Source organism: Microcaecilia unicolor, chromosome 7 (assembly GCF_901765095.1).
Source record: "Microcaecilia unicolor chromosome 7, aMicUni1.1, whole genome shotgun sequence".
Lineage (NCBI taxonomy): Eukaryota > Metazoa > Chordata > Amphibia > Gymnophiona > Siphonopidae > Microcaecilia > Microcaecilia unicolor.
In genome coordinates this window covers 282112970-282139041 of record NC_044037.1, presented here as the reverse complement: position 1 = coordinate 282139041, position 26072 = coordinate 282112970, and the positions used below count along the sequence as shown (strand labels likewise).

The window sequence follows — 26072 nt, the reverse complement described above, 5'->3', positions numbered from 1 at the left end:
TTGCCCTTAGACGTGCCGAGATCGGTCACGATTTTGTCCAGCTCGACCCCAAAGAGCAGCTTGCCTTTAAAAGGCAACCTAGCCAGGCGGGATTTAGAGGCGTGGTCAGCAGACCAATGTTTCAGCCAAAGCCACCGCCGCGCAGAGATTGTCTGAGCCATGCCTTTCGCTGAGGCCCTCAAGACATCATACAGCAAGTCTGCCAAATAGGCTAAGCCCGATTCCAGGGCCGGCCAATCAGCCCTCAAGGAATGATCCGAGGGGGAAGCCCGCTGCACCATAGTCAGGCACGCCCTGGCCACATAGGAGCCGCAAACTGAGGCCTGCAAACTTAACAGCCGCCTCAAAGGACGACCTTAAGGCCGCCTCCAATCTTCTGTCTTGGGCGTCCTTTAGGGCCGTGCCACCTTCCACCGGCAACGCCGTTTTCTTAGTCACCGCAGTGATTAAAGAATCCACGGTAGACCACAGATAGGCCTCACGTTCACTCACAGCCAAAGGATAGAGGCGGGACATAGCCCTAGCCACTTTAAGGCTCACTTCTGGGACATCCCATTGAGCCGAAATTAGGGTGTGCATGGCATCATGCACGTGGAAGGTTCTAGGCGGGCGCTTCGTCCCCAGCATAATGGCAGAGCCAACAGGGGCTGAGGGAGAGACGTCCTCCGGAGAGGAAATCTTCAAAGTGTCCATGGCCTATAACAACAGGTTGGGCAAATCCCCTGGGCTAAAAGCCGCGCTGCAGAGGGGTCATCCGCTCCATCCGAGCGGGGATCCGTCTCCTCCAAGGAATCCGCAAAGGACCGTTGGGAGATCTCAGACACGCTGCCCTCATCTACATCGGAGGAGACAAATTCCTCCAAGGCCTGGGAATCAACCCGAGGGCGTTTACCTCTGGGAACCTCAACCTCTTTACCAGACGAGGGAGCAGGGGCAGCGTTTTGCATGAGGAAAGCCTGATGCAGCAGCAAAACAAACTCGGGGGAGAAACCCCCCAGACTGTGCACTTCCGCAGCCTGGGCAACAGCCCTAGACGCACCCTCAACCGGCGCTCGCAAGAGCGGGGGAGAGACATGCTGCGCATCCAAAATGGCGTCCGGCGCGACACTCCGCGAAGGAGCCGCGCGGGAAGAACGGCGCTTAACTTTAGCCGCTTTTGTGCCGTCACCCAAATTAAGGGCGTTCATGGCATTAATGTCTCCAACCTCAAGGGTGGCCCACGAAGAAGCCGTCCGAGCCGCGTGGCCGGCCAAGATGGCGGAGGCGAGGAGCGGGGGATGGGCGTTTATGGCGGGAAAAACCGCCACGCCGGAGGAAGGACCGGGACATTCATCGGTCACGAAACTGTCACCCAACAAGGGCGAATCAGGCTGTAAGACCCCCGCATCCCCTCTAGAAGCGCTCAAGCGATCCGGGGAGCGACCCTTTGCGCCCTCGCCCTCCGACGCCATATGCCACGAGGAGAAGAATCGGGGAACCCCCTGCCCGCTATAAAAAGGTAAAAATTACCTGCTGTCCGCTCCGAGTTGTAACGACCTGGTGTCCCAGTGAGTAGCTGCAATAGACGCTTAAATAAACGTCGAAATAAACGCCTTTAAGGACGTTCAAAATTTTTTTTTTTTTTAACGGAGCCAGCGGGAGGGGGGAGAAAAGGAGGGACCTGGCACCACCAGGTTTGCACTTGCTCAAAAGAGCCCTCAACCCCAGGCACTCAACAAAACCTAAAAATTAGGCTTGGAGGCCTAGCCAGAGCTGCTGCTGTGCGTGACCACCACCTGCTGAGATAGAGAACATACTGAGGAGTTTCCGGCAGCACATGACCACATATAGGGAGGCAAAGTTTGCTCTCTATCTCCACCTGCTGGTAGATGGACACAACCCACCAGTCTATGGATTGATCAGCTTGATGATATGGAAATGTGTGTTTTAACAAGGACTCTATACGGCGATCCTGGACATCCTTAAGAGCGGTGCCCCCATATACGGGAACTGTATTACGCTTGGTGACCGCTGAGACGACCACATCCACAACCGGAGGGCGCAAAAGCTCTTTGTTTGAATCCGGGACCGGATATAGACATACCATAGATCTAGCAAGGAGAAAGGCAGAATCAGGCACCTCCCACTGCGCTTGAACGATATCCCTAATATCCTGATGCATTGGGAAGGTCCTACCTGGTCGCCGAATACCTTTCACCAGTAAATCAACCTTTCTGGGTTCCGAGGTAGAAGTCGGCTGATCCTCATAAGTATTGCCATACTGGGAAAGACCAAAGGTCCATCGAGCCCAGCATCCTGTTACTAACAGTGACCAATCCAGGTCACAAATACCTCAAAACGCAAGGTAGTGGACACCAATGAAATAAGCTTCTGTAGGTCATCCTTATGAAAAATTCTCACCACCGATGGATCTTTGGCCGGAGGGAGAGCTTCCACATCCTCCTCAGGCTGTGACAGCTCCTCTGGTAACACATCTGGGTCCTCCAAAGCTGGCATTTCCTGGTCTAGATCAGAATAACAATCCTTATCAATTTCCCAGGAGTGCCTGAGCCTTTTAGAAGCCACTAACTGTCCCTCCTGAGGCCTCTTCACCGGAGCTTCCGCAGGAGCAGATTTGTGTAATAAAAAAAAGCCTGATATATTTGAACTACAAACTCAGGAGGAAATCCTCCTTCAGATGCTGAGGAAACTACAACCGGAGACGACAGGGGCAGAGAAACCGGCACAGAGAAAGACGCTGCAGGGAGAGAAGGATCAGCGAGAGGAGAAACCAAAATGGCGGCATTTCCCGCCGAAACCAGCAGCGCCATCAAAGCCAAACCGCCCGCTCCTGAAGTGCCCAAATCGCCCCCCCCCCCCCCGCCGACTGCACCGACTTTCTAACTGCCCCTGCCCCGTCCTGCACCGATGTGTCAACCACGGTGCAAAATTTACAAGCACCGCTTGCGCCTACGCACCGTCAATGACAAACGGAACAGCGATGGAACTTTTCCTGCTTTTCGGTCATCAAGCCCAAACAGCCCCTGCCCCGAGACGCAACAAACACTGAGGCGCTGAAAACAAGAAGAGGTCAGCTGCAGCAGGGGAGACCGGGAGCTGTCTTCCCGTAGAAAATGCAGAGCAACAGAGGCTTAGAGAAAAAAACGCTCCCCTTAGAATTTCTTTCTTTTTTTCTTTTTTTTTTTTTAAAGCAGCTGCCTCTCCCTGCCTCTAAAGCTCTTCTCCTGAACAGCCTGAGGAAACTTTCTGTCTGAGCACAGCTTTGCTGAAACGGCTGAATAAATCTGTGTTCTGTGGGGAGGGGGTTGTTTTTTTTTCAGTTACACACAGAAGACAAGGGAGGACATGGGGGGAGAGACTCGGCCACCCGAGTTTAACAACCTCGAGGCACTAAGAGACCCTCATGAGCCTCTGCCTCTACTAACAGGCTTCTTTTTTAATTATTTATTTATTTATTAAAGATGCACAGAAGAACACGAAAGGAAAAAAAAACCTGTCCGGGGCAGAGAAGAAGCATGGAACAACGGAGGACAGGCGCGCGCGGCACCCCCCCCCCCCCCCCGGCGGCGTGCACCCGGGGCGGACCGCACCCACCGCCCCCCCCCCCCCTAGGAACGCCACTGCATGGTTTATTCACTTCATAGTTTCAACTTACCATTAAGCACTTATTCAACATCAGCCCAATCATTTAAATACCTCTCTGGTATAACTGCACAAGAAGCAAGTCTCTTTCAATTGAAAAGAAGCTCTGGAATGAGGGAGTATAGGAAGAAGATGAAAGGGAACAGACTCAGAAGTAACAAAATACTTCTTCACGGAAAAGGTGGTGAATTCATGGAAGGCCTCCCGGTGAAGGTAGTGGAGACAAAAACTGTATATGAATTCAAGAATGCTTGGGACAAGTACATAGAAACTCTAGCGGAGAGATAGGGATGGTAGACGGCATTGATGGGTGGATTGGATAGGCCATATGGACTTTATCATCCTTCATTTTTCTGTTTCTATGTAACACACATTTTATTAAAGTACTGTAAACCAGTTAGAATGAGTATTCAGGAAGATGGTATATAATGGCTTTATAATTAAATAAATAAACATTGGGTATGTTTCCACACACACACACACACAGTAAGACTAACTTTATTCTCTAAAGATAAAGGTTTGGCGTACCAGCCACAATAAGTGCTCCAATGATTCACAAATAACAGGCCCGCTGAAGGACTACTTACCCCGCCTTTCCTCCTGCTTCCATATGATTGGCCAATGTAACATCATTTGACCACACATCAAACTGCCACTTCCTGAGGCCTAGAACTCCACAGTGTACCCGACCACTGTGAATGCCAACTCGCATGTTTACATTCACTCCTGTCACCTCCCGAACTAGCCTGAGAAAAAAGACAGGAGGAATAGAGAGAAAAATGATTATTTAGTGCTGTGGTTGCCATGTTAGTCTATTTGAATATGCAGAAATTAAGGCCAACATAATAAGGCAATATCATTTTATTGGCTAGTTTCTAGGGGTTATACTTCCTTCAGCAGGTAACAACAAAATTAGAAAGTCAAGGTAAACCATTTTTTTTCAGAAGACAGTTTAATCATCTATATATATAAAAGGCAACCCCAACGTTCTGAAGCCTCCACGGAAGTTGAGGCGCCCGAGATATCCGGTGTGCCCTGGAGTGTCTGCACCGCCCTCGCATCAAAACGTCATGACGCGTCAAAACGTCATGACGTCGAGGGCGGAGCTATTGACACTCGAGGGCCAAAACGGCCCACAGCGAACAAGGCAAGTAGCTTCGACAGACAGAGGGAGGGGGCCCCTTGCTAGCGCCCATTTCATTCCGCTCAGAAACGGGCATTTTTTCCTAGTTTGTTTATAATAACCTTTTGAGAACTGTTTTATTCTATACTCTTCACTATCTCTCTGAAGATCTGAAGACTAGGCCATATTGTTGTACGGTGTTTATGAGAACCCATTCGGAAAAGAAACATAAAAATATAGAACATGACAATAGTTAGGAACCTATAAGGCCCATTTAGTGAGCCCAGTTTTATTCCTGGTACAAAGACACAGACTCTACTGCTGATCATCAGTTTTTCATTGTGAACAACTAGGGATCCTCTACCTATATCTCAAGCTCATTTCTCTGTTTACTATTTTTCTCATCCTCTGATCGTTGACAAAATAATGGATACGTTCCTCTAAGTATTGCTACATTTACTCAAAATATCGAAATAAACACAATGTCCAAAAACGTTAATGAAACATTAAACATAAATGCAATTATAACATCGCAAAACCTTCTGTATATCAAAAAATAAAGAAAGAGTAGAAATACCTTATTTAAAATACATTGAGACTAATATGCAAAACGCAGTTATGGGGAAGAGTGTTTTGAGGGAAACAAAAGAAGAAAGAGTATATTGAGTGAGATGGGCTGGAGAGGTAGAGAGTGGGATAAAATGGCTTGACGGGGAGACAGTTGCTTTAGTTAAACAAGGTGATGTTGTAGGCCTGAGCATCTTACTACTATTTGACATTTCTAAAGCGCTACTAGGGTTACGCAGCGCTGTACAATTTAACATAGGAGGGCAGTCCCTGCTCAAAGGAGCTTACAATCTAAAGGACAAATGCACAGTCAGTCAAATAGGGGCAGTCTAGATTTCCTGAAAGGTATAAAGGTTAGGTGCCGAAAGCAACATTGAAGAGGTGGGCTTTGAGCAAGGATTTGAAGATGGGTAGGGAGGGGGCTTGGTGTAAGGGCTCAGGAAGTTTATTCCAAGCATAGGGTGAGGCGAGGCAGAATGAGCGGAGCCTGGAGTTGGCGGTGGTGGAGAAGGGTACAGTTGCTGTTGAAAGGTGACCACCCTGATCCTTGCCCAGGGTGCAAGCTACTTTCTGCAGTGATGTTCCTTAGCTCCAGGGCTTTTTTGAGGGGGTACTTGGGGGTACTGAGTACCGGTACCCTTTCCATTGTTTGCTAAAATTGACCCATGGTCCCCCAAGTTTTAAAATGAAAGAGCTCAGGCTCTACACACCAATTCTGTCTTCTCATAGATTCTGTAACTGGTTGCAGGGGGGCTGGCTGCTGTGGGGTGGGTCCCTCAGTGATAAGCCCACCCCTGAAGGGTGGCTTAGCATTTGAGTACCCGCACCTTTTTCGCTAGAAAAAATACACTGCTTAGCTCTCATACTGAACATTTTTTTTTTTGCCAAAGCTAAAATAAAATCATTGGATTAAGTCTCTTTTAGGATCAGTCTGTACTGACTTGAAGGAAGCACAGCACCAGACCTACCAAGTTTCCCACATTCAGTGAGAGATTCACACTTTTGAGGATCATCTCCTTCCTTCATGCTGAGAAGCAAACAACTCCTACTCATTAGCCTCCTCCTCCATTGGCAGTAGAAGATGCATTAAAAGATGCCATCTCCTGCTGCCATGGGACCACTCTCATGATAACAGTTGCAAAATCTCACAGCTTTTATGTGAAACTGGCCTTGTAGCAGCAGGCAATGACATTTAATTAAGGTGTCCCCTGCTACCAGAGAGGGAGGTGGCTTGTTGGTGCCATGGCCGCAGAATTGTGGTAAACCAGAGGGTGGCTCCAGAAGGAAAAGTGGGTGGGCTGGGTGCAGAGCTGGGTGGTGTGGGGCAGGGTGGGGCTTTCCCTCTCAAAAATCTGGCTACCTTGGGAGTTCTGTAACTCTCCTAAGCAAGTCATGTTTGCTTCCAGACACCATAGAAACAAGAAAATGCCGGCATTCATACCAAATATAATAACTACAACACTGCTCCTTCTCCGATATCCCACTGAAAAGATTTTATGGAATTAGATGAACCTGTTCTCAATTACCACATTGTTCAGATAAATATTAATCCAAATTGTCTTTAACAACCATGTCAAGAATTTAGTAATCACTCGTTCTGCCCAGGGTATTATTGCAGAGTTTTAAGCTGGACCTAGATAAAACTAGATTCTATATAAATTGTGGCATCCTTTTTTAGACAAACATAAGAATGTAATGGTCGTATTTTGTAACTTCCCTCTATTGTTGAAGTTTATTCCTTTGTTATCCATGTAGAATTCTGTGAAATATGTGGAATATAAGATCCTTGATGGTATGGTATGTTTGTCAATGTGGCTCCCAGGCATGATCAAATTTTCCCTCATGTAGAAAGGGCATATATCTATGGGTTGCTGTGTGTTTTTTACCAGATGGATGTGAGTAGCAATATAACTGACATGGATGGAAGAGAAAGCGGCTATCGATCATGGCATATCTTTGAAGGGCAAACTTCCCCTTTCCACCGATTATACACCTTTCAAGGAACATGCATCAAATAAATCCATCCCTGCCTAAAAGGTCCATGTAGATCACCATTTGGAGATAATCCTCTTTCAATAAATTACATAACAACCTGCAAAAAGTGCAGGTCAGCGTGAGAAGAATGCAAGTCAACTGTCATTATCACACATGATGATATGCAACTACTAGGGATGGGCAGCTAAAAAATTAATGTTGTTTTTTTCAGGGGGGGGGGGGTCATTCCAGAACAAATGTTCGAAGGAGTGCACACTCTTTGTAAGTGGATTGTTTTCCTGAAAGTGCATGCAAGATGGTTCATGCATGCATGCACTACTAGGAAAGAATGCACATTCTTTGCACACACCTCCTAATTCTATAAACTTGTGCACCCAATTTGACACTCCCTAGTTCTAGAAAGTTGTGCACGCAAATTTGCACATGCAAGTTATAGAATGAGGTCAGATGCATGTATAACTTAATTTAATAATGATCTGATGAGATCTGATGGTGCTAATGGGAACCAATTATTAGTTACAGATATAACTGCCCTCGGTCACTATTCTGTAAGTTATGTGCTCAAATTACACAGAATGCAACTTCAAGGGAGCGTGGTCCTAGGAGGGGCATTGGCATGTCAGGCAGGTGCATGCAGATTATAGAATACTATCATTTGCACGCCTAGTTGCCTACAGTTAGGCGCATCCACAAGAAATAGGTTAATTCTTGTGCTGCAAGATCACTCATCACCCAGCAGTTAAATCTATCAGTAAGTAAAAAGTGTGTCACTGATATACGCATTTAGTAAGTTGCAATTGTATTCTTTAGATTATGCACCTTCTACTACTGATAAATTATTTTTTAGGGATCCTCAGAACAACTGGCATATTTAACCACAGATATGTCTATAATGCAAAAATAGCCTCTTCCTCACAGGTCCCCATTTTTTATACCAAACTTTACTTTTGCAATTGTCTTTCAAACTTCCAGTGTAGAAAAAGCATCCTCAGGTGTAATGTCATAGTACTTAGCTTATAAAATGTTGCTCACCTGGCTGATAAGACCGGACGTCAAGTTTCGCGTCCTTCCTCTGGGTAGCAGTCCAAGAATCATATGTATGTGCTTATGATTCTCGGACTGCTACCCTGAGGAAGGACGCGAAACTTGCACATCTGGTCTTATCAGACAGTTAAGTAACGTTTTATAAGCTAAGTACTATGACATTGCACCTGAGGATGCTTTTTCTACACTGGAAGTTTGAAAGACAATTGCAAAAGTAAAGTTTGGTTTAAAATTGGGACCTGTGAGGAAGAGGCTATTTTTGCATTATAGACATATCTATGCTTAAATATGCCAGTTGTTCGGAGGATCCCTAAAACATTATTTATCAGAGTTGAAGATGAATAATCTAATGAATAAAAAAATGCAACTTAATAAATGAGTATATCTGTGACACTTTTTACTTATTGACAGATTTAACTTCTGGGATTTCTATATGTACAGTTAGGTACAAGCATTTACATAGGTCATTGAGTGGGTGTAAGTGCTCGCACTTATAGTTAGGCACATAAATGCAGACATACACTGGTAGACTATAATGGCTATTATTATTATTATTAGCATTTGTATAGCGCTACCAGACGCATGCAGCGCTGAACACCTGATACAAAGAGACAGTCCATGCTCAAAAGAGCTTACAATCTAAATAATACAGACAAGACAGTTACGGGTGAGGGAAATACTGGGTGAGAAGGAAGGAAGGGACAAGGGAGGGCAATTGAGTAGTGGCTAGGAGCTAAAAAGCAGCAGTGAAAAGGTGGGTTTTCAGCATAGATTTGAAAACAGGTAGAGATGGAGCTAGACGTATAGGTCCAGGAAGTCTATTCCAGGCATAAGGTGCCAGGAGAGAAAAGGAACGAATCCTGGAGTTAGCAGTGGAGGAGAAGGGGGATGACAAGAGAGATTTGTCCAGTGAGCGGAGTTCACGGGGAGGAATGTAGGGAGAGATGAGAGTGGAGAGGTAAAGGGGAGCTGCAGAGTGGATGCATTTTAAGGTCAGTACGAGAAGTTTAAACTGAATGCGGAAGCGGACAGGGAGCCAGTGAAGTGACTTGAGGAGTGGGCTAGTGTGGGTATAACGATTCTGGCGGAAAATAAGTCGTGCCACAGAATTTTGGACAGATTGGAGAGGAGAGAGATGACTGAGCGGAAGACCAGTGAGAAGTAAATTGCAATAGTCCAAGCGAGAGGTGACAAGGGTGTGGATAAGGGTTCTGGTAGCATATTCAGAAAGGAAGGAGCGAATTTTGCTAATGTTGTAGATAAAGAAACTATGTACACACAACTGCTGTTATCAAATTCAGGCTTAGGGCATATCAGTCCAGTACCAAATTTTGTCGACTTTTTGAGAAATTAACCCTTGCCGCACAAAGTTGCACACACAAGTTACAGAACATTGCCAGTTACACGCACAGCTTAATTGTTGAATTAGCCGCTCATTGGCATTAATAACCAATAACTGGTGTTATGTAGCAGTAAATTGCAGTTGTGCACTTAACTACCCTTAGTTGGAAGTCTACAAATTGGGAGGCCCTTTCACAAAGCGACAGTATGCCCAACGTGGGCTTACCGCACGCTAATCTGGAGCAACCACTGGTCCAACATGGGCACCAGTGGTAGTTCCGGCCCCGGTACATGCCATTTCCCGCGCTAGGGAAAATCGACCTGTATTTTTTAGTGCGGCGCTAACCCGGCAGTAATTGGGAGCACACTTCCCAGTTACCGCCAGGTTAGCGCACGAGCCGCTTAATGCCACCTCAATGTGTGGTGGTAAGTGCTCCCCCTTGCATGGCTGTGCGGTAACAGCAATCTTACTGCATGGCCATGGCTATTTTCAGCCCTTTTTACCTGCTGTGGTAAAAATGGCTTCAGTGTGTGGCAAAAACAGCCCCCAGCGCTAGTACAGGGCCATTTTTACAGTAGCTGGTAAAAGGTCCTCTGAGCATGCAAAATCCATACAGCGCAACACGGGCAGGTCAGGTGTATGCCTTGCACTTTGTATGCAGGTTATAGTATTCTATCAGTTACGTACTCAACTAAGAGCAGTTAGGCGTAAACATTTACACCAGCCATTGAGTTCGGCAAGTACGCATGTAATTGTCAATATAAAATTCTTGCGTATTGTGCAGCAACCCGGTGCCCAACTTTAGGCAACCTGTACAGAATGATCCCCAGAGTGTACACTCTACACATATGACTCTGGAATTCGTTGCCAGAGAATGTGGTAAAGGCGGTTAGCTTAGCGGAGTTTTAAAAAGGTTTGGACGGCTTCCTAAAGGAAAAGGCCACAGACCGTTATTAAATGGACTTGGGGAAAATCCACTATTTCTGGGATAAGCAGTATAAAATGTTTTGTACATTTTGGGGATCTTGCCGGGTATTTGTGACCTGGATTGGCCACTGTTGGAAACAGGATGCTGGGCTCGATGGACCTTTGGTCTTTCCCAGTATGGCAATACTTATGACTCCAGGAACGCTTACACACAGTTCATGTAAACGTAGGCACAATATTTCCATGCATCTAGTTTTTACCCACACATACAGACGCCCACTATCATAAAAATCCTTTTCTGTGGGTAAAGTGGGCTTAACATGTGGAACAGGCAATTACCCCCTAGTGTCTAATTCAAGGGTATTTTTCCAACTGTTAATACCCAAAGAAAACAGACAGAGAAACTGCCCAATGTGTTGACTGGCAGCAGAGTTTTAATGGGGCTGGATATCCTTAGAAGAGGTCCACAGAAAGGAATGGAATCATCTTTGGGGTGAGGCTGCCTTCATTGTGGAGGACAACAGCTGCTCCCCCCCCCCCCCCCTCCTGTCTGACTGGAATTCACCTTTGTTCTGCACCGCCACAAATCTAATTAAACAAAATAACATTCCACAAAATTGAATTCCTCTATTTACTCTTAATTTATCCACACAATACAATGCTTTTACCATTTTTTTTGTTACATTTGTACCCTGCACTTTGCCACGCTCAATACAGCTTACATGGGGCAATGGAGGGTTAAGTGACTTGCCCAGAGTCACAAGGAGCTGCCTGTGCTGGGAATCGAACTCAGTTCCTCAGGACCAAAGTCCACCACCCTAAGCACTAGGCCACTCCTCCACTGTTGCTATTAGCTGAGATTCTACATGGAATGTTGCTATTCCACTAGCAACATTCCATGTAGAAGTTGGCCCTTGCAGATCACTAATGTGGCTGCGCAGGCTTCTGCTTCTGTGAGTCTGAATGTTGCTAGTGGAATAGCAACATTCCATGTAGAATCTCCAATAGTAGCAACATTCCATGTAGAATCTCAAGTAATAGCAACATTCCAGAATCTCAAATAGTAGCAACATTCCATGTTCCACTGCACTAACCACTAGTCTACTCCTCCACTAGCAACATTCCATGTAGAAGCCTGCCCTTGCAGATCAGCCGCGCAGGCTTCTGTTTCTGTGAGTCTGACGTCCTGCACGTACGTGCAGGATGTCAGACTCACAGAAACAGAAGCCTGCGCAGCCTTCTACATGGAATGTTGCTAGTGGAATAGCAACATTCCATGTAGAATCTCCAATAGTAGCAACATTCCATGTAGAATCTCCAATAGTATCTATTTTATTTTTGTTACATTTGTACCCCGCGCTTTCCCACTCATGGCAGGCTCAATGCGGCTTACATGGGGCAATGGAGGGTTAAGTGACTTGCCCAGAGTCACAAGGAGCTGCCTGTGCCGGGAATCGAACTCATTTTCCAAAGATGAAACAAGATACTTGTGTGAAACAGCTATTTGAGTTTTTAGTGACATTTACTCAGTTAAATGATCTTGAATACAGGTCTTTTCCAAGAAGCCAAACTCTACATTTAGACAAGATTATGACTGCCCAGTTTTGGCTCCGTTAAATTATCTGATGACTAACTGAAAAGGCATTAACTGTGGTATTTTTAGATTCCTTTGACACAATTCTTTTCTGAGCCAAAACTGGCATCTATTTAACTGTTTAACGGCAGAATGTGAGTCGTCTAACATATACCCGGAGTCCTGAGGGCCTGGTTACTTGCAACCTGGAAAAAATATTTGGTGCATCCTTACCTCTGATTACAGAACCCAGTAATATACTAGGGACAAAAACTGGGAACCAAATTCACTATTTCCATTCTAAAATGGCCTGTGGATTTAGGACAGTAGTGGAATGTAACTGGTGAAATTTAACATAGGAATATAATTCCCTCACAAAGTTTATAGAATTAGCCTTTGTAATTTACTCCAATATAGCATATTTAAGGATTTTTTACAGGAGTGGTGCTTTAGAAAATACAAATAGATCTGTGGAACTCAACATTTAATTAATGCCATTCCCTGAGACTTGGTAAATGTTTCTTCTCTATGAGGAATACAGTGAGGCCAATGTAATAAAGTGCGCTAGGCTTTGTGCGCAGCTTAGTCTGGCTTTTGCGCACAATTTGATACAGTGGCATAGCCATGAGTGGGCCTGGGTGGGGGGGGGGGGAGGGTTACTTAACTCCCCTCCCCTGACCTCCCCCTCTGGTATCTTTAAATTCTTTAGTTCTTCAAGGGCAGCAATTCATTCCCCCTACTTGTGCTGGCCCAAGCCTTCCCTTTGACACAACTTCCTGTTCACAGCACCAGGAAGTTGTGTCAGAAGGAAGGCTCAGAGCCGGCACGAGCTGCCAGCGAAGAATTAAAGGATTTAAAGGTCATGGGGGGGGGGGGGGGGGAGGGAGAAATGCTGGGCTGGGGGTCGGGTGGGGGGGGGGGGACTGAGTTGTTGTGCTCACCACTTTGGGCTCAGGCCTGCCCAAAATTGGGTGTTTGGCTATGCCCCTGATTTGATGTGCTACTGTGAGACCCTGACATCAGTGTGCAGCACATTTAAATTCAACAGTAATAAAAGCATTAGCTAATAAAGGCAGATGCATTGTAGTGCACTGTACCCACTAAAACTGCTCCAGTGACCTGCATACTGCTGTGATGGACCCGAGTATGATATCTGAGGCTGGCATAGAGGCTGGCACAAAATATTTTGAAAGATTTTTTTTGAGGGTGTGAGGGGGTTAGTGACTACTGGAGGAGTAAGGGGAGGCCATCCCCGATTCTCTCCGGTGGTCATCTGGTGAGTTCGGACACCTTTTTATGCCTTGGTCGTAAGAAAAACAGGACCAGGTAAAGTCGTCCAAGTGCTCGTCAGGGACGCTTTTCTTTTTTTCCATTATGGGTCGAGGACGTCCATGTGTTAGGCACACCCAAGTCCCGCCTTTGCTACGCCTCCCACACACCCCCGCGAACTTTGGTCGTCCCCACGACGGAAAGCAGTTGGGGACGCCCAAAATCGGCTTTCGATTATACCAATTTGGGCAACCCTGTGAGAAGGACGCCCATCTTCCGATTTGTGTCGAAAGATAGGCGTCCTTCTTCTTTTTCGAAAATGAGCCTGATAGTGTCACAAGATGATGAACGTCCAACCTAATATGTTTATAGGAAGATATATCAAGTAAAAGTTTATTCAAGGAGCGTAGGCTGCAGGAAGGTCTGTAGAAGTGAAGTGAGGGTCAAAAAGATTTAAACAGGATGGAGACAGTCCAGAGGGCAACTACTAAAATGGTCAGTGGTCTTCATCATAAAGTGTATGGGGACAGACAAAGATCTCAATATGTATACTTTGGAAGAAAGGCAGGAGAGGGGAGATATGATAGAGACATTTAAATACCTATGTGGCATAAATGCACAGGAGGCGAGTCTCTTTCAATTGAAAGGAAGCTCTGGAATGAGGAGGCATAGGATGAAGGTGAAAGGGGATAGACTCAGAAGTAATCTAAGGAAATATTTCTTCACTGAAAGGGTGCCGAATTGGTGGAAAAGCCTCCTGGCGGAAGTGGTGGAGACAGTGGCGTTCTTAGGGGGGGGGGCGGTAGATGCGGTCTGCCCCGGGTGCATGCAGGAAGTAACCTGTTCCGGGGCAGAGAAGAAGCATGGAACAACGGAGGACAGGCGCGCGCGCGGCCCCCCCCCCCCAGCGGTGTGCACCTGGGGGGGGGGGGTGTTCCTTAGCGGGGGGGTGTCCTTTCGCCGGGGGGGGGGTCTGCGCTGCATCCGGGGGGGGCGGGGTGCATCGGCGATCTGCCCCGGGTGTCAGCCCCCCTAGGAACGCCACTGGGTGGAGACAAAAACAGTATCTGAACTAAAAAGTGCTTGGGAGTACATAGGATCTCTACGGGCCTGATAGTGAATAGGGAGAGTAGATGGCATGGATGGGCAGAGTGGATAGGCCATATGGTCTTTTTCTGCCTACATTTTTTCTATGTTTAGATTGCCAACCTGAATGGAGCATCATCTTCAATGCTTTATATATTATGCATCAGGAGCGTATCTGGACTTCGTCGTTAGGGGGGGTCCAGAGCCGAGGTGAGGGGGCACATTTTAGCCTATTACTGGCTAAATCCAGAGGTCAATATTCCATCCTCATTCTTCTTGATCTTTCCGCTGCTTTTGACACTGTCGATCACAGCATACTTCTCGATACCCTGTCCTCACTTGGATTCCAGGGCTCTGTCCTTTCCTGGTTCTCTTCCTACCTCTCCCTCCGCACCTTTAGTGTTCACTCTGGTGGATCCTCTTCTACTTCTATCCCTCTGCCTGTCGGCGTACCTCAGGGTTCTGTTCTTGGTCCCCTCCTCTTTTCTATCTACACTTCTTCCCTTGGTTCATTAATCTCATCCCATGGCTTTTCCTACCATCTCTATGCTGATGACTCCCAAATCTACCTTTCTACCCCTGATATCTCACCTTGCATCCAAACCAAAGTTTCAGCGTGCTTGTCTGACATTGCTGCCTGGATGTCTCAACGCCACCTGAAATTAAATATGACCAAAACCGAACTTCTCATTTTCCCCCCCAAACCCACCTCCCCGCTCCCCCCGTTTTCTATTTCTGTTGATGGCTCTCTCATTCTCCCTGTCTCCTCAGCTCGAAACCTTGGGGTCATCTTTGACTCTTCTCTCTCCTTCTCTGCTCATATCCAGCAGACCGCCAAGACCTGTCGTTTCTTTCTTTACAACATCCGTAAAATCCGCCCCTTTCTTTCCGAGCACTCTACCAAAACCCTCGTCCACACCCTTGTCACCTCTCGTTTAGACTACTGCAATCTGCTTCTTGCTGGCCTCCCACTTAGTCACCTCTCCCCTCTCCAGTCGGTTCAAAACTCTGCTGCCCGTCTCATCTTCCGCCAGGGTCGCTTTACTCATACTACCCCTCTCCTCAAGACCCTTCACTGGCTCCCTATCCGTTTTCGCATCCTGTTCAAACTTCTCCTACTAACCTATAAATGTATTCACTCTGCTGCTCCCCAGTATCTCTCCACACTCGTCCTTCCCTACACCCCTTCCCGTGCACTCCGCTCCATGGATAAATCCCTCTTATCTGTTCCTTTCTCCACTACTGCCAACTCCAGACTTCGCGCCTTCTGTCTCGCTGCACCCTACGCCTGGAATAAACTTCCTGAGCCCCTACGTCTTGCCCCATCCTTGGCCACCTTTAAATCTAGACTGAAAGCCCACCTCTTTAACATTGCTTTTGACTCGTAACCACTCGCCTCCACCTACCCTCCTCTCTTCCTTCCCGTTCACATTAATTGATTTGATTTGCTTACTTTATTTATTTTTTGTCTATTAGATTGTAAGCTCTTTGAGCAGGGACTGTCTTTCTTCTATGTTTGTGCAGCGCTGCGTATGCCTTGTAGCGCTATAGAAATGCTAAATAGTAGTAGTAGTAGTAGTAGCCCCCCCCCCCGGCGACGCCGACCCCCCCCCCCCCCCACTGGCGACGCCATTGCCGACACCCCCCGCCGCTGCCAGAACCACCTCCAACAACTGTGGCCCGCCCGCCGTCGCCTACCTTTGCTGGCGGGGGACCTCAACCCCCGCCAGCCGGTCTTCTTGCTTCGTTTGGTTTCTGAGTCTCTCTGACATCCTGCACGACGTCAGACTCACAGAAACAGGACGAAGCCCTGCAGATCGCAACAAGGCTTCGTTCTGTTTCTGTGAGTCTGACGTCCTGCACGTTGTGTACGTGCAGGATGTCAGACAGACTCAGAAACCAAATGAAGCAAGAAGACTTCGGCTGGTGGGGGTTGGGGTCCCCCGCCAGCAAAGGTAGCAGACGGCGACGGCAGGTTGACGGCGGTAGGGGGGGTTGAGAGGGTCATTGGCAGGGGGTCCAGGGCCAAATCTACGGGGGCCCCGGCACCCGCGGCCCCATAGCAGCTACGCCCCTGTTATGCATCGATCTTAAATTTAATCAACCACTCAACTGGCAACCTGTGAAGGTTTTTCAACACTGGTGTGATATGGTCACATCTAGACACACCAGAAACCAACCCAGCAGTAGCGTTCTGTGTAGTCTGCATTGCATGCATCACAGAATGATTTATTTACTGGGATTTATTAATTGCCTTTATGAAGAGAACAGGTACGGTTGTTAACACTACTTAGGAGTGGACTGGAAAACGGAGTGATACCCCATACTAATGAGGCTCTTTCAAGTTAGGAAGACCTAGATAAAGAGAGTTGCAATAATCCAAAATAGGTGAAACCATTGCTTATAATACTGTACAAAAATTTGCAGCAGATATCTGGATATCTTAGGAGTTTAAATATTGAGCTGAGAAAGAATAAGAAAAACACATTTGTCTTGACATCCATATGGTTAGATCCCTCCTCTTCTCTCCTCTCAGGTTTGATATTTTAAACTTTAGCAGCACTAAGAATTTGTGTTTTCCTCTTCTTCTCTCCTTTTAAATTTTGTGAAGAGGATGCATTACAGGATCCGCATGATTGATAAGTTAGCACATTTATCTCAAAGGATCTCTGGGGAGAGGATCTGTATAATCTCACCAGCCAGTCAGTCATCTTAATTTGGAGGAAGAAAAGACACAGCTGTTTCCCAGAGAACAGACTGCAGTGCTGGTGCTTTTTACCAAGCAAGACCTAATGCAATGTCAAAACACAAAGAGTTTTTTTTGTGGTTTAGCTATTGGTGGACATTTGGACAAATTAGAAAACCATTCTATAGCCCAGCATTCCATACTCTATAGAAGGATTCAAATGTGCAGCCCACCTGAATTCAGAATACTCCCTCCACCTGAGAGCTTTCAGCAAAAACATTTTACCAAATTAGCTAGAACACATGATTTTGAAGTACTATAGAGCTCTTTGGTGGATAGGAAGTCACAATTTTTTTTTAATTACATTTCTACCCCGCGCTTTCCCACTCATAGCAGGCTCAATGCTTACATGGGGCAATGGAGGGTTAAGTGACTTGTCCAGAGTCACAAGGAGCTTTTCCAACATTCCATGTAGAAGTCGGCCCTTGCAGATCACCAATGAGGCCGCGCAGGCTTCTGCTTCTGTGAGTCTGACGTCCTGCACGTACGTACTCACAGAAACAGAAGCCTGCGCAGCCTTCTACATGGAATGTTGCTAGTGGAATAGCAACATTCCATGTAGAATCTCCAATAGTAGCAACATTCCATGTAGAATCTCCAATAGTATCTATTTTATTTTTGTTACATTTGTACCCCGCGCTTTCCCACTCATGGCAGGCTCAATGCGGCTTACATGGGGCAGAGATCCACAGATTTGTCCCACTATAACAAAAACTTCACATGGCCCGCCATATATACCACCTCACCAACCCAGCCCAGTCTGAAAGTCCTCTTTCAATATCTATTTTCCTAAAACTTCTTTCTTATCTTTAATCTCTTTATATCACCAATTGTATCTAATAACCTTGATTGGCAATGCCAAAACAAATCTCTGTACCAACTCACTGTATCATACATATCTCTTTGTATTACCAATTGTATCTGATCATTTGGAATGGCGACGCCATAACAAATCTCTGTAAGCCACACTGAGCCTGTAAATAGGTGAGAAAATGTGGGATACAAATGCAATAAATAAATAAAAAATATATGTATTTTGATCATGCAGCCTACTTTTGAAAACAATTAGGCATCCCTCTATTGAAACCGAGGCTCAGAAGAAGTGATACAGGACTGAGGTCGACTAATGAAATCATGCAGAGGAAAATCAGTCAACAACTGCCTCAGTTGTACTTGGATCTAGAGAAAATTTGCCATAAACATGAAAAAAGGAACCAGGTTTGAAATAAAAAAAACCTTGTATGAGCTGCATGACATCAACCTCAAAAAGTCATGTCATTGTCCTTCACATTATAAAATGCTAAGTCTCTCATTTTTGAAGGAGATGGACATCTTAAAATGGCCAAAAAAGGTCCATCTACTGAAATTGTCCATATCACGACTTTTGAAAGGCAGAATTTGGACTTTTTACACTCCAGTCCATCCAAATAGCAAGGGGGCATGCTGGAGGAGTGTTTTGGGTGGGACATGGGTGGTCCCAAAATTAGGATGTCTTTCAGTGATAATGGAACGGGAAGAAAGTTCCAAGGCAAAAAAGGACATTTTTATCTAGACCTGTTTCAATCTTGTACAGGGTACAAAAAGGTGCCCTGATTGAGCAGCTGACCACTGGAAGGACGAAGGCATAACCCCTCCTTAATTTCCCATGGGTTACTGACCACCTTCATTCCCCCTAAGAAGTGAAAGCCACAGTGGATACCAGGCTGTATGACAGCTTTAAGTATAATGGCCATTCCTAATACAGCAGCAAGGAGTAGCCTAGTGGTCAGTGCAGTGGACTTTGAACAATGGGACCCAGGTGTAACTCCCACTTTAACTCTTATTTCTGTACAAATATGTGAGCCCTTCTGGAACACAGAAATACCTACTGTACCTCAATTTATAAGATGCCTACAAGTGTGATGGCTATTGAATTGATGTACCTTTAGGAACAGTAGGTTTTTGTCTGTTCCTGGAGGGCTCACAATAACGTATAAAAAAATTAAGATGAATTTATACCTGGATCCCATTGTTTAAAGTCCACTGCACTGACCACTAGGCTGGTTCTCTGCTCTGCAGGGACATCTATGTGAACATTTTTGTACAAATGATGCCAGACAGAACTTTTGTGCCTAGTTTTTGGCATGCATATTTCGGACGTTTCATTTTGGTAAAAGGTTCTTCATTTGTCATGGTCCAAGCCATGTCCTGCACCCTGACTTACCTGCGGACCTCGGCAGGGGTCAGGAGGGGTTCCATGGCCTCCTAGAAGGACTCCCAGGCTGGTTCATCAGCATGGCAGGCCACCGACACCATGGCCTGAAGCACCCTGAGGCGTGTGCCTGACTGCTCCCTGAACTGACGGGTGTCAACCCCTTAGGCACGTGTGTGCCAGAAGTTCATTTAAAGTGCCGTTGGCAGGGATGCCGCTCATTGACGTCAGCCTGGCAGGCCTATTTCAGGGGCATTGTGTGCTCCTGATGTTGCCTTCGCTACAGGTTGTTCTGCCTGTGTTGGCTTTTGCATGTTCCTGTCTCCAGTTTGCCTGTGTGATCCTGCCCTGTCTCTCTGCCTTGCCTCTAGCCCGTTTCGCCTTGTCTCCAGCCTGTCCAGCCTGTCCAACCTTGTCTTCCTGCCTTGTCTCTAGCCCATCTTGCCTTGTTTTCAGCCTGCCCTGCCTTGTCTCTAGCCCATCTTGCCTTGTCTCCAGCCTGTCTAGCCTTGTCTTTCTGCCTTGTTTCCTGCCCATCTTGCCTTGTCTCCAACCTTCCCTGCCCTGTCTTCCTGCCTTGCCTCCAAGCCCACTTAGCCTTGTCCCAATCCTTCCTAGCCCTATCTCATGCCTGACCTCTTCCTGCTCTTGCTCCGCCCAAAGGCTCTTTTCAGAGTCACTCCAGGTCCCGGTTCTGCCAGGCCTGCCTCCAAGGCTCTTTTCAGAGCCAACCCAGGTCTACATTCTGCCGGGCCTGCCCCAAGGGTTCTTTTCAGAGCCACCGACTTCACCGGGCCTGCCCCAAAGGCTCTTTTGAGTTACTTGTTGGCCTCTACCTTCTAGGAGTGACTCATTTACAATCATTCGGGACCCCCTGACCTCCTTGTTAGGAGCCCAGCAGTGGCCCAAGAGCTCACCCGTCAGACCTGAAAGATCATTTTGGATGTTTTCTGTGCAAGAACGTCCTTCTTGTTTATTTTCAAACAGAAAATCAAAAATTGTGAGGTGGACGTTATGAGTAGGACGACACAATCCTGAATTGTATGGTCTTTTGAAAATGCCCCTTAAACTGGAGACAGACAGACTGCCTTGAATGCGTTTGATATTTTGTCATCAACTCTTCCTTTAGAAATCTGGTACTTACGAAATAGCTTCTATCATGTCCACTCCCATTTCAACACAGCAGTGAGCATGGTCGGCTCTTGCTTCTGGCAGCCCCGATACACAGTAATAACAATCACCCAGGATCTTTATGCGTAAACAATGATTCTCCTAGATAAAAATGGAGGGAAATCGTGAGGTCTGGTTTCATGTTCACAATAGATTATCTTTTAGAGTTGTTTGAACTTCTATACAGCTTACAGCAAAGACACGAGAGCATTTGAAAAAGAGAAAGAAACATGCAAAGAAAAAAAAAACTCTCTAAAACTTAACTTACAGCTGCAAGTTTATCAAATCTGGCAAAGAGCTCATTCAATGTCATGACCAGCTCCTGAGCTGTGCACTGGGAGGCAAGACTGGTAAACCCTTCAATGTCCGCAAAGAGGATGCTGTAGAGAAAAAAAAATGTATGTCATGGACATGACAATCTTTCATCTTGTACTTGATCCTGATATGAGAGAAAAAAAGAACGGCACTTACTCATAGACACCACAACACTTTCACAACATAGCATGATGATTTTTGTATACCGTATTAAACCAAGTAGCTCTGAATGGTTAACAAAACAATAATATGAAAAATAAACAAATTACATTAAAATATAACCGTTCTATCTAACAAGAACCATCTAAAAATCCAAATGTCTTTTAAAGAACCAAAACTTCAACAGTTTACAGAATCTTAGTCTTGTTCTAATCTGAGTTCACTAGTCTGGATTCTTCATTTTCTTATAGATTTTTGATCCAAAGAGGAAACATAACCAACACGCAACGGAGTGAGTTACTCTCCCAGACTAGCAAACAGATGGTGCTGTTGGTATTTGTGTGGTTGCCCAACCCAACTAGTAGACTGCAGAAACCAGTTGCAATGGGCTGCAAAGGAAATGCCCAAGAAGCTCAGAATTCTGCAAGCTGACCTTTTGCTTCCTTTTCTACATAAAAGTGAGTAGGAACTATGATTGGCAGAAGGCGCTATTGCTTTATGTTCTGCAATCAGTACAATTATAATATTACATACTATATTTCAGATTTACATCGGCAGCTCAGGTGACCACATGGTGCCATCTCCAGAGGTGATATGCTGGGCCAGTCCCAATGTAGTCCTATCTTTCTTAGAAAAATCAACTGAGAACTTAGAACCAAATCTCTATGCATGCCATGAAACAAATCCAGGACTGACTTGTACTGTCTGCCCTTGATGTGAAGCTCTACTATGGTGAGCAAACTGTGATTCACAGGTCAAATCCAGCCTATAGGGTCATGATCTAACCCACTCCTCAAGATCCAAATTATATATGATCCAGTCCACTGACACTAGTTTTTTGGCTGCTCTGGTGATATCATCATGAAAGGACTGAAACGTCCACCTTTGATGTATTGAGATGCATGTGTAATCAGATGTTTTGGGCCTTATGATGCTGTCACCAGGGCAATTCAAAGTCATCCTTGAACAGCTGAAGTTCACAGTTTCACTTTATATAATATACCGTAAATAAAAACAAATATCTAAGCTGTTTACAAATTTAAAATATAAGGGTTTGAATAAGAGGATAGAAACAAAAGGTAAACTGGGTTACATGGGAGATTTAATAAAGTCCAAGAGAGATATAAAATGTCATTAAAATTAACCTAGGGAGAGATACAGTATATGGTGGGGAAGGGAAGTGTAAGAAAGAAAACTGAGGGTATTCTCGCTACGAGGGGTGGCGAAGGTTTGGGGAGATCATTGTGGTCATCAAGACACAGGGGTAAATGCTTTAGTGACAAAAATTAGCTTTGAGGTTGGCTTTAAATCTTAAGCATGAAAGTTCAGTTTGTAAGTAAAGAGGGATAGAAACAAAGAAACAGGACGGCAGATACGGAAGAGCAGACCATCCAGTCTGCTCTTCCTCAGTAACCACTAACTCCTCATTTTCCTAAGGGATCCCACATGCCTGTCCCATGCTTCCTTAAATTCTGACAATCTTCATCTCCACTACCTCCATCGGGAGACCATTCTACGCATCCACCACCCTATCCGTGAAGGAGTATTTTCTTAGATTCCTCCTAAGAATATTTCCTCTCAACTTCTTCCTATGCCTTCTCTTTCCAGGCTCACCTCCTGTACACTGGTGCCACTGAGGTAAACGTCTTTATCATATCCCCTCTCCTACCTCTCTTCCTGTGTATACATGTTGAGGTTTATAAGTCTATCTCCATATGTTTTATGACGGAGACCGCTTACCAATTTTGTAGCCGCCCTCTAGACCGACTCCATCCTGTTTATATCTTTCCGTAGGTGCGGTCTCCAGAACTGCATGCAGTTCTCTAAATAGGTACAGATCAAGTTCACTGATTAGAAAAAGGTGAGAAATCACAAGAAATACCATTGAAACAGAGTAATGGCATGCCCACTTATTATAATAAGGAGAAAGACCTCACCAAACTGTGGCAAGCTACGGTAAGTAAAACCGGACCGCAAAATCGACAGGTCAACATGCACACAGTGAAAAAGTAATCATTGGTCAAAAAACCTCCTGTAACATTCAATTACAGCAAAAAGCTGTTTCTAGTCAAAAACAGTCTTAACACTTGAAAATCATACGCATCTAATCATCTACTAGCACTTATCTTTGATCATGCGATGCATCAATGCTTCTACTCAGTTGCTCCAGCTTGCTAGGGTAGTAACAGTGTAGTCCCGATGGACCCGTTTCACTCCAGCTTCTTCTGGAGACCAACACTGTGCCCTGATTGAGTAGAAGCATTGATGCATCGCACGATCAAAGATAAATGCTTGTAGATGATTAGATACGTATGATTTTCAAGTGTTAAGACTGTTTTTGACTAGAAACAGCTTTTTGTTGTAATTGAATGTTACAGAAGGTTTTTTGACCAATGATTTCTCTTTCACTGTGTGCACGCTGACCTGATGATTTTGCGGTCCGATTTTACTTACCGTAGCTTGCCACAGTTTGATTTGGTCTTTTTCCGCCATATACATGTAATAAGTGGGCGTGCCATGACTCTGTTTCACTGGTATTTCTTGTGTACTCTAAATGGGGCCTCACCAGAGACTTATACAGGATGTTGTTCCATAGGGTAGGCGAAACAACTGAGAATGATGTGGTTCTCACAAGCTGTGAGCGCACCTGGAGAAATAAGTGTACAACCAGAATATGTTGTTGGTTTCTGCCTACTTGTGACCTGGCTTGGCCACTGTTGGAAACAGGATACTGGGCTAGATGAACCATAGGTCTGACCCAGTATGGCTATTCTTATGTTCTTATGTATGCCAGAGAATAAGGTATAAAGTGTTTGAATAGAGTGAAAGACCAGAGTGAAGAATTTGAAAGGTAATTATAATAACCATAAAGAGAATTTGGTATTGTATGGGTAACCAATGTTCTGCCCTAACTATAAGTGGCCTTCAGACCAAAGGTCTCCCTTGCTATAAGTGAAGTCTTTGGGAAAACAATGAAGCACAACAACAAAATACAATCTAAAATTCTTGCATACTATCTTGTTGACCGAACAATATTTTGGTTATAGGAGTCAAAGACTTTATCTTTCTTGCATTTTAACTCCTTTCAACTTTTGGAATGTCAGGGTATTTTAATCAAAGAGATGTTTACAACTGAGGAACTGTAGGACTTTCCTTCACATCTACAGGAGTTTACTTTCCTCTGAATTTATAACATCAAATTCTTTGAAATGGTGAATGTGGCATCTTTAAAAGCCTGCTATGACCATGCACTTGAGCTGGCAGCAGGGGTCATTGTTGTGCAAGAACAGGAAACTTCTGGCCATGCTATACTGTTTTTTTGGAACAGTCAAGAGTTCAGAGAATTTCACTCAGTTTTGGAATTCACAATTATCTACTGCACCTAATTGTAAATCTACTTGAGCCTGGATTTGGAAAGAGAGGCAATCAAATCTAAAATGTCTAGATTCATCTTAGACTATAAACCTTCTGAAATTTTTAAAAGGGAAAAGTTGGTGTAGACACAATGGACCTCACTCAAAATTCTGTGACTATGGGAAAAATAATCTTTATTGAATAAGGATCAGAAAGTTCATGTGGAATGCTTAGATGGGGGACCATTTCCCAAGGAAGTCTTTTGTTTTCTTATACCTGTTGCTGTCCTATATCCTGGAACTGACAGGTGTGTTGCACTTAGTTAGCAGGAATTTCACAGTTCCACAATTAAATTACTTCCCAAACAGAATCACCTCTCAAATGACCACTGTTCCAAACTGTCATGGCCAAGGCTGTGTTCTTGTATCCCGATGCGCTTCCCCGACTTACCGGGCAGCGTATTCGGGGTTCCTGTGCCCTGACAGCCATGGTCCATACGGGCAGAGGCCTTCCTGGGCTCTGTCGGCCCCTCCCTCCTGTCACTGAGTTCCCAAGGTGCACACACGCCCTAGCGCCCCAGTTACAGGGCCACTGGCATTCGCCAGCTCTCCTCAGTGATATCAGCCAGCCCAACTATTTTAGGTGCATGGACCCACTCAGCCCTTGCTCTTGCAATTGCTGGCTTGCCTCTGTCTCTCCTGTCAAGCATGCCTCTGAGTCTCCAGTCCAGTTTGTCTCAGTGTCTCCAGTCCAGCCTACCTCTGTGTCTCCAGTCCAGCCTGTCTTGACGTCCTTCATCCAGCTCAGCCCAATGTCTACGTCCTGTTTCCAGTCCAGGCCGGCCACAAGGGTCCTTTTCAGGGCCACTCCAGGTGCTGTTTCGCCAGGCCTGCCCCCAAGGGTCATTTTCAGGGCCACCCTCCGGATCCCCTTTGACAAGGTGACTCATCAACCATTTGGTAGGACCGTTCTGGATCCTCTGGTTTGGAGGCCCCATGACGGTCCAAGAGCTCACCCATCACGGCCTGAGACACAAACTCTTCTCTCCCCACAGCAGGGCTGTAGAGTTGGAAGTAATTTTGGGTGGAGTCTGTAAAATGTACCGACTCCAACTCTAGCTTCAAAATAAGAAAACACTATAATATATATCTTTGTCCTGGATCTAAAGTACTGGTAAATATAAGCTATATTTACCAGTACTTTATATCCAAAACAAAAAATTTAAAGCATAACATCAGTTGGAGTCGGAGTTGGAAAATAGAGAAGTAGAGGAATTGGCGATTAGAGAAATTGAGGAATCGGAGTTGGAGTCAAAGATTTGGTGTACCAACTCCACAGCCCTGCTCCATAGTATGCAACACAAGGAAAGCAAAATACATCCCATAGGTTAGGTTAAGTGCCACTGAATAACTGCAGATAGCCCCGCAAAGGTCATTTAAAGTTAAATCGCTTTGAATATTGAGCCCTTTTATATTACATTCACCACTCCAAGATTTTTAAGCTCATAGAGCAGCCTCTGGAGATCCACTGAAGCGTAGCCAGGTTGTGACGCCAGGGGCAGCGGAGAAC

The 26072-nt window shown here is 45.5% G+C and overlaps 1 protein-coding gene across 1 annotated transcript in view; it reads right to left on the bottom strand.

The window, feature by feature from the left end:
- LOC115474650 (adenylate cyclase type 5-like) overlaps positions 1-26072 on the bottom strand; it is a 542557-nt gene that overhangs the window by 230675 nt on the left and 285810 nt on the right. Inside the window, exons 4-6 of the mRNA XM_030210240.1 lie at positions 20944-21055; positions 20650-20777; positions 4230-4388 (exon numbers count right to left, since the gene is read on the bottom strand). Coding sequence (XP_030066100.1) covers positions 4230-4388; positions 20650-20777; positions 20944-21055 — 399 coding nt within the window. The remainder of the gene's footprint in view (positions 1-4229; positions 4389-20649; positions 20778-20943; positions 21056-26072) is intronic.